This window comes from Penaeus chinensis, chromosome 22 (assembly GCF_019202785.1).
Source record: "Penaeus chinensis breed Huanghai No. 1 chromosome 22, ASM1920278v2, whole genome shotgun sequence".
NCBI lineage: Eukaryota > Metazoa > Arthropoda > Malacostraca > Decapoda > Penaeidae > Penaeus > Penaeus chinensis.
In genome coordinates this window covers 12,927,658-12,937,078 of record NC_061840.1, presented here as the reverse complement: position 1 = coordinate 12,937,078, position 9,421 = coordinate 12,927,658, and the positions used below count along the sequence as shown (strand labels likewise).

The following is a 9,421-nucleotide window of genomic DNA, read 5'->3' as shown; positions in this document are numbered from 1 at the left end:
TTTCTCAACTCTTTTTTTTAGGGGGGGGGGTGTTCATTTTATTTAATTTCTGTCTTGTCTATTTCCTCTATTCTCTGTTTCCACTTTATTGTCTGTTACCACTTCCATCTCCGTCCTTTCTAACTCTTTCACCTTTTCCCCCATTTCCTCCTTCTCTCCCCCATTTGTTTTTTTGTTTTTTTTTTTTTAACTTTTTTTTCCTCCCTCTTTATTCGCCTATCCATCTCTTATTTTTATATATTTCACCTTTCCTGTTTTTCTATCTCCCTCTGTTTCTTTTCTTTTTTTTTATTATTTGAACTCTTTTTTTCTCATCTCTCATTCCTGTTCCTTTCGCCCCTTTCCCCATTCATTCATTATTTCTCCTACTCCTTCCATCCCCACTTTTCCCAGCCCTTCTTTCCTTATCCTATCCCCCCCACTCCCACATTTCCCTTTTTTTTTTTTTTTTTTTTCCCACTTCTTTGCTTATTTTTGTTTTTTCCATTGTTTAGATATAACTATTTTACTCTTTAATTTTACTTCCTTTCTTTTTTTTTCCCCCCTCCCAACCCCCCACCATTACCCGCCCACCCGCTTCGTCCGACCTTCCCCTCCTCATCTCAAATCTGCTCTCCCCCCCATTCCATCCCATATCCCCCCCAATTCCTTCGACCCCCCCCCCCCCCAATCCCTTTATTTTTCTGAATTCTTTTTATTTCCTTATTATCACACCACACTCCTACTCTAACTCCTTCTTCCTCACCTTCCAGCCCCTATCCGTTCTTTCAATTCTTTGTTTATCCATTTTCATTTCCTCCATCCGTTTCCCCCATCCCCCCCCCCACCACCACTTTCCCACATTCCTTCCTCACCCACCACCCAACCCCACCCCTTCCTTTTTTCCTTAAAAAAGACTTTTATGTTTTTTTTACTCTTATGTTCAACCACCGTTCTCCATCCCCCCTCATTTTTTTCTTTATCATTTATTTTTTTTTTGTTCTTTAGTGTATTTTTTCTTTTATATTATTTTTTTTTCCCCAATCTTCACAAATAAAAAACTAAAGAGGTGTAATTTAGTGATGAGGGGTGACGAGAAAAAAGTTAGAATGTAGATGAAATAAACTCCTCTCATATTTCCCTGTTCCTCTCCCTCTTTCACTTCTCTCCCGCTTTCCCTGTTCCTCTCCCTCTTCTTCCCTTTTCCTCTCCTCTTTCCCTTTTCCCCCTCTCCTCTTTCCTTTTTTCCTCTCCCTCCTTCTTCTTCCTTGTCCTCTCCTCTTATCCTGTTCCCTCCTCCCTCTTTTCCCTTTCCCTGTTTCCTTCTCCCTCTTTCCCTGTTCCTCTCCCTTTTTTTCCCTGTTACTCTCCTCCTTTCCCCTCTTTTTCCTCTCCCTCTTTCCCTGTTATCTCCTCTTTCTTCCCATTCCTCTCCCTCGTTCCCTCTTCCTCTCCCTCTTCTTCCCTCTCCTCTCCCTCATTTCCCTCTTCCCCCTCCCTCCTTTCCCTCTTTCCCTCCTCCCTCTTTTTCCCCGTTTTCCCCTCCCTCTTTCCCTTCCTCTTCCTCTCCCTCTTTTCCCTCTTCCCTCACCTCTTTCCCTCTTCCCCCTCCCTCTTGTTCCCTCTCTTCTCTCCCTCTTTCCCTCTTCCTCTCCCTCTTTCCCTCTTCCTCTCCCTCTTTCCCTCTTCCTCTCCCTCTTTCCCTCTTCCTCTCCCTCTCTCCCTCTTTCCCTCTTCCTCTCCCTCTTTCCTCTTCCTCTCCCTCTTCCTCTCCCTCTTTTCCTCTTCCTCTCCCTCTTTTCCTCTCCCTCTCCCTCTTTCCCTCTTTCCCTCTCCCTCTTTCCCCTCTTCCTCTCCCTCTTTTCCCTCTCCCTCTTTCCCTCTTCCTCTCCCTCTTTCCCTTTTCCTCTCCCTCTTTCCCTTTTCCTCTCCCTCTTTCCCTTTTCCTCTTTCCCTCTTCCTCTTTCCCTCTTCCTCTTTCCCTCTCCCTCTTTCCCTCTTCCTCTCCCTCTCCCTCTTTCCCTCTTCCTCTCCCTCTCCCTCTTTCCCTCTTTCCCCTCTTCCTCTCCCTCTCCCTCTTTCCCTCTTTCCCTCTTTCCCTCTTCTCTCCCTCTCCCTCTCCCTCTTTCCCTCTTCCCTCTCCTCTCCCTCTCCCTCTTTCCCTCTTTCCCTTTTCCTCTCCCTCTCCCTCTTTCCCTCTTTCCCTCTTCCTCTCCCTCTTTCCCTCTTTCCCTCTTCCTCTCCCTCTTTCCCTCTTCCTCTCCCTCTCTCCCTCTCCCTCTCCCTCTTTTCCTCTTCCTCTCCCTCTTTCCCTCTTCCTCTCCCTCTTTCCCTCTTCCTCTCCCTCTTTCCCTCTTCCTCTCCCTCTTTCCTCTTTCCCTTTCCCTCTTCCCTTTCCCTTTCCCTCTTTCCCTTTCTCTCTCCCTCTCCCTTCCCTTCTTTTCCTTTCTCTGTTTATTTCCCTCTCCCTCTTTTTCTCTCTTCCTCCCCTCTCCTCCCCCCCCTCTTTTCTTTCCATCTCCTCTCTCCTTCTCTTCCCTCTTTCTCTTTTTCTCTTTAACCATTCCTCCCTCTTTCTTTTGTTTTCTCTCTTATGTTTTTCCCATTCCTTATTTTTTCCTTATATTTCTTTTCTTTTCTCATTTTCCTTCTCTACCTCCTGCCATCCTCTAGCTTCTCTTATTTCTTAGAAAGAAAAAATGGCTAATGAGCATACATATTTTTTTTCTTTTTTAACAGGTCTCTGATGTAGCAACAGTGACAGGTGCAGCTGAGATGCTTGGTGGGCGTGTGAAAACCCTTCATCCAACTATCCATGGTGGAATTCTGGCTAGGGATATACCCTCAGACCTTGCTGACCTCACAGAGAGAAACATCAGCCAAATTCAAGTAATAATAGATAAGATTTTGTAGAATTTTAATATGTATATGAAGCTCTTAACTGTGAGTTGGAGAAATATGAAAATAAAGCTAATTGTGGTAATTAGTTAAGTCTATAACTGAAAAATCATTGTATTTTTTTTTTTTTTTTTTAATATCAATGAATTTTTTTTTCATTTTAGGTTGTAGTATGTAATTTGTACCCCTTCGTGAAGACAGTGGCTAAAGAGGGTGTCACAGTAGAGGATGCTGTTGAGAATATTGATATTGGAGGTGTAACACTCTTGAGGGCTGCTGCCAAGAACCATAGCCGTGTAACAGTGCTCTGTGATCCTGATGATTATGGAAAAGTTTTGGAAGAGTTCAAGACTGGTAACACAGATATAACCACAAGGTGAATGTGAAAATAACCCTAGTAGTGGCATATGTATTATACTAAAATGACCATGAGTAAAGGAATTTGAAATTAGATTCAGAGAAAGCTTCAACAAATATTAGAATAGAAAACAAGTGATTTTACCAGGTTATCAAAGATTTGCTGTAGTTCATTATCTGTTAGTACACTAAATATGAAGAGCATTGTTGATTAGCTTTGTAACTTTACTGAAAAAGGTCTGTGAAGTTTTAAATCCTAATGATTTTGGATTCAAGGATCTGTTAGGACCCCTAGGTCTGTCAAGTCTTGTATTACAAACTTTCTGTAGAACTTTATTGTCTCAGTTGTGTTGAAACTTGTTCATGATCATTGATAACAAAGGCTTGAAAGTAAATCCTATATCTTTGAATTATCAGGCAGCAGCTAGCTTTAAAGGCATTCACACACACTGCCCAGTATGATGATGCTATCAGTGACTACTTTCGCAAGACCTACTCTAAGGGGATGGCCCATCTACCCCTTCGTTATGGCATGAACCCTCACCAGAAGCCAGCTCAGGTTTATACTCAAGGACCAAAGCTTCCTATCACAGGTAATCAATAGAGGCTTGGGTGATATTGACTCTGTAGATTATGCTTTTAACTCTCGACAAGTATTATTCACTGTAGATACTATTATTCTTGTATTGATTATTAATATTAAAGAATAGGGGATTGAAATGATATAACAATATATATCTAATTGCCACCTTGCATTCTCTTCACAACAGTTGTAAATGGTTCACCTGGTTTTATTAACTTGTGTGATGCTCTTAATGCATGGCAGCTAGTGCGAGAGCTTCGTGCTGCTTTAGATCTCCCTGCAGCAGCATCTTTTAAACATGTCTCACCTGCTGGAGCAGCTGTTGCCACACCCCTAACTGAGGATGAGGTAGAATATTTTTCTGTTTTTTAGATTATATTGGTTACTTCTTATGAAATGGGAAAACAAACCAATGTGTTACTGTAAGTACTCTGATTGCACTCTCTCATATTAAAAAGAAGTTATTTATTTCAGGCAAAAGTGTGTATGGTGGAAGATCTAGGTCCCCTCACTCCGTTGGCCATTGCCTATGCTAGAGCACGAGGAGCTGATCGAATGTCTTCCTTTGGAGACTTTGTGGCTCTGTCAGATGAATGTGATGCTCTTACAGCAAGAATCATTTCTAGGGAGGTATGTCATTACTTTATCTTTTTTTTATATGGATATATGGTTAAGTTTGTTTCACAGTACATGATCATAATTATACAGTCCATGTTATGTAACCACATTTCCATAAATATCTTGATATTGCACTGATAATCAACCAGGTCTCTGATGGAGTGATTGCACCATCATACTCACCGGAAGCCTTGGAGCTTCTCAAGAAAAAGAAAGGGGGAAGCTACTGTGTGTTGCAGGTCAGTTAATTTGTATCTTGACTACCCTTTGGAAAATATACTGGTAGGTCTGAATTATTTCTGTGTATATTCACAGTTACATGGGCTTATTTACTCTTGGGCACATGCTCAGGTACAGACAGACTTAAATAGAAGCTTAGGCACAGGCAGATAAAGACATGCTTATACACACACACACAGATGCTTTTACACATTATTTTTTTGTGTAATTTGATATAGCATGGCCTCAAAAATCTAGTTGATTTGCCTTTTGTATTGAAAAGCTTTACATTTGACCAGATGTATAATTTCAAGGTAAAGTTATATGTAAATAAATTACAGTTGCTTTAACAGTACTTTTATTGTTTTGGTGGTAGGACATACAGTGTAGTAGTAATAGACTATGTATATATATAGATATATGTATATATTAATATAGATGTACAAATAATAACATTTTGATAAAAATATATTCAGTTGAAGTAATTTGTAGGCCTGCTGTACAATTAGTATGCAGATAATGTATACATAGAAGGAAGACACTTTTCCTTTAGAGTGATAAACTTTTTATGCCATGTTGCATAACAGTATATATGGAATACATGTTAGAAGTCGAGGGTAATTTAGATAATAACGTTATTGGCATAAAAGAACTTTACAATGCACATGATACAAATGTTTAAAGTTTGTAATATGTTAAAATCAATTACAACTTTGTGATTTATCACTAATTTATTGAATTATATTATACTTAAAGGTATATAGATATAAAACTTATTCTTATTAATTCAGAAACTTATTTTTTTTTTTTAGAAACAGTAAAAGACCAACAAGTTGATAATATATACAGGGAAATACATTCTACATATCCAGTATTTAGCCTTAGATATCTAAAATGAGTAATCAGTATTTTTTACATACACCATGGTATAAATGAGAAAATAACAGAGTAATGACAGAAACATAAATATTCACAGCACAGTTCAAAATTTTGGTTCATAATTTGCTAGCCTGCATTGAAAGGAGAGAATGGTGGTGAGTATTTGTCAGGAGCCACAGTGGAGTAGCAAGTTTTAACCTATGTGTCACACTAAGTGGCATTTATTATGTGCACTTTTCAATGATAGTAACTGATGAACAAGAGAACAAACACAAGTTAACTCCTCTCTATATGGTTATTCCAATAACACTTTTTGAGTTTTGGAACTACAGGCTATCATTTTTGAGTTGAAAGATCAGAAAGATGTGGGGGACTAGTGAATGGACGGCTTGCACTGCAAGATGTATGGCGTGAAATAGATGCACCAGATGGATGACTGGATGGACGCTTTGGCACAGGAGAGGATATTACTCTGATGGGTTTGGGTGGGCATTCTGGAGATTGATGTTCCTGAGAGTGATCTATATTGACAGGCTTTAATGACTTTTTCAATTGCTGATCAGTGATATCGGTTGATAAATAAATGTGCTGATTGTTACTGGCTAAGCTATTAATACTAGAGGAACTTGGAATGGGATTTGAATGTATAATTGTGTTTCCCTGAGTATCCAGTGTCAGCTTACTGGACCTTTGGTTGGTAAGTTCATAATGTAATAGGTGTTCTGCAGGACTGCTGTGTGTAACTGAGCTGTTGCATGATCTAGAAGGAAATATGACTTTTTTAGTGACTTTTCTAATGGCATTTCGCAGAATTGGGCTCTGATATCCATAGAGACTTGGATGGATTGCCATTAGACTGAGGATATGAATGAATGTAATAAGGACCAAAATCTCTATTGTTAAAGAGGAGGAGTAGGTATAACCAAGATACACACAAAGCTGGAGTCCTAGCAGAGGCAGGTAGGAAATAGCAAAAAAGGCAACAAGCCGATGACTGGTGCGGACACACTTCTGCCGAACTGGATGCATAATAAGGTCAGACGCTATGCTGTTGATTCCTCCTGGTAAAGCTCCTACACCAAAAGATTCATATTGAGAACTCCTGTCAGGGCGTTGAGGATTGCTAAGTTGAGTGTATTCCTCTTCTTCGTCCTCAGACTCCAGTGACGAGGCAAATCTAGTGGCTGTACGTGCTGATGTAAGGGCTGAAAGCCTTGCCATGCGCTGGATACGGTTCAACTTATGATGTGGTGTGCTCTGCTTACTTGAGGGTGCTGACATATCAGCCATATACCCAGCACAGAGATTTTCCTGGACCTCAGCACTGCACACTTTTCCTTCATTTTTGAGATTCACAGTGCCATTGGATCCTTGAATTTTGCATCGTTCTGCATCAGAATGGAGATCATTGAGGAGTGGCCAAGGAGAAGCTTTTTGGTTTTGGAGTGGAACGTCTTGACTCTCATTAAATGTTTCCACCTGGCTTCTCTGCATGATGCGAGGCAGATAGTCATAGACATTCCTAAGCTTCCAAGCTGTAGTGTTAACAGTGTGTGTATCTGGAGGCATTGTCACAGGGTTGATAATGGTAGTCCGGTGTTGTTTTGTTGCAGTTCCTATGTTATAATTGCTCTCCACTGCATTAGGAAGGGCTATGTTGATAACAGCCTGTGGGAGTGTTCGTGGAGGATTCCTGTGTGACAACTGTGTGGCAACCTCCTCTTGAGTATCTTTTGGCTCTATTGTTTGGTAAAGGTGTTCACTTTCTGGTTCTGTCTCAGAGCCAGATAGGGGTTGCAAGTCACTTGTTGGTCTTCTAAAGCAGATAGGGGAGGCCTCAGAAGGCTGTGCTTCCTCTTTCTTGCATACACTGGAGTCTGACTTGGATGCGAGAGAGGTTGAAGTTGCAGTAGGAGGGAAGCTTGTTAAACCATATGTTGGTACTTGTGGGAGTGGAGGTCTCTTGTTTATGCTATGGTGAAGTTGTGTTTGTTGGATGCTGTTCAAGTTTGAGTCAGACTTTTTGTTGTCCAAATTTTTTTCAAGAGTTGAGGTGCATGGTATTGACTGTGGGCTACATGTACTTTGGTAACTATTCACATATTGCCCATCCTTTTGGGTGCTTGCCTTTTTCACTTTTTGTAAGGATGAATCAAGATAAGTTTCAGACAGTGGAAGAGTGTCTCGGTGCAACTTGCTATCATTGTACTCTCCACCCAGGGAGCTGACATCAGAGCTAATTTGGCCAATGTGTGCCTGTTGAGGAAATGATGGGTTGTCCACAAGCTTGGTAAAATTATTGATGGCACTATTCCTAATGCCTTGATGATGGCTTTCAGTATAGATAGACTTCTTTTTGATCTTCTTGATGGTGAGATAGTTTGCCATGACAACCAACACTAGACCAAAAGTCACACACACTGCAGTGAGAGGCAAAGTGTTAGCTAAGGTGGCTGTCCAAAATTCGAAGGAGCAAGTAGGACTGGCACGAAATATGTTATGGAGAGCATACCCAACAGCAATTCCCATTCCACTCACCCAAAGCACCATTATGATGAGACGAACCACAACCCTTTCGTGGGTGCGTGTCTGATTAAAGTTATAGAACTGCCACCAGCGAATGATGCTAATGCTAACAATGCTTCCCATGGAGACAAACGTGGCAAGGACCATGGATGTAGAAATGAGCATGCACACCTTATAAGGCATCATCTGAGAGTCTAGGAGGCTGATGATAAGGACAGGAACCAGCATGACACTGGCAAGAAGATCAGAAGCCGCAAGGCTCACGTAAAGTACAAAAAAATTCTGGCCCAGGTAGTGGCGTGACAAGATGGTGAAAAGGATGAGTGTGTTACACACCAAAGAGACTATCAGAAGAGTGGCAAAGATGGAAGCCAATATGTAGGTAGTGAAGGCATCTAGGTTCTGATATAGTTCGTGGTGGAGAGCCGTTTCACTACCATTACCAAACTGAGCGGCAGAAATGCCAATATAAAATGAGGTCGAAGTCTCTGTGGAAACATTTGGTTGCCCATACCAAGATGTACCGAGATATGTCCAGAATTCTGGTGTTGGATTGGATGTCGGGCCAGATTCTACCATGGGTGCCTCATCGTGTGTAACATTCGAGATTCCATTATAACTAAAGGGGAACAAACTTTCTGAAAAAAAGGAACCTTCAGGATTCGGTGTGTTTCCCCCAAACCATTGTGACATACTCGAAGCCTCATCAGTTGTGGTGAGCAGAGTCACTTTGGAAGTGGTGGCAGGCTCAGAATGAGCCGAGTCTCCCCAGGACCACAAGTCTGAACTTTGACTTTGTTCTTCATTTGAGTCCTTTTGCTCCTCAGTTGCCACCTCAAACAACGTGTTCAGCAACGTGGCGTGGTCAGACAGAAGTCTGTTTGTTATTGTCGAATCACTACTGCTTTGAGCGATGTCGGAAATAGGAGTCGTTGCATGCACTTCGTTTTCCGGCTGACGTCCTCGCCAGATCCACCAGTCGTCGACGTTCCCGCCCAGACCTCCGCCATTTCTCTCGTATTTGACGGAATCCAGAGAGTCCGCATAATCATTGCCTCCGCTCATGAGCATATCGCCACCGTAGCCTGGCAACACGCGCACAGAGCTCGGCTGGGTTCCCGAGCCGTAATTGAACGGTCCGCTGTCATCTTGCGGGATGCGAATGTACATGCTCATCACGGGGGCCGGAGCGCGGCTGTCCGTCCGAGGGATCAGCGGGAGCCATCCGTCCCCCCCGTCGCCCTTTTTATTTGCGTATCGAATGTTCTCCATAGTACTTTATAACTATCGCTCTACACTATAGACATCTCTTACTGTTGAGATTTTGTCCAAATATATGACAGTATTTTATTGGTTATTGAC

The 9,421-nt window shown here is 41.8% G+C and overlaps 1 protein-coding gene across 1 annotated transcript in view; it reads left to right on the top strand.

Moving 5' to 3' along the window:
- Nucleotides 1-2,692: 2,692 nt before the first annotated feature.
- Nucleotides 2,693-9,421, top strand: part of LOC125036866 (bifunctional purine biosynthesis protein ATIC-like) — a 14,189-nt gene continuing 7,460 nt past the window's right edge. The window contains exons 1-6 of the mRNA XM_047629771.1: nucleotides 2,693-2,868; nucleotides 3,042-3,253; nucleotides 3,652-3,827; nucleotides 4,005-4,165; nucleotides 4,292-4,447; nucleotides 4,585-4,674. Of these exons, the coding sequence (XP_047485727.1) occupies nucleotides 2,755-2,868; nucleotides 3,042-3,253; nucleotides 3,652-3,827; nucleotides 4,005-4,165; nucleotides 4,292-4,447; nucleotides 4,585-4,674 (909 nt within the window). The 5' untranslated portion in view covers nucleotides 2,693-2,754. The remainder of the gene's footprint in view (nucleotides 2,869-3,041; nucleotides 3,254-3,651; nucleotides 3,828-4,004; nucleotides 4,166-4,291; nucleotides 4,448-4,584; nucleotides 4,675-9,421) is intronic.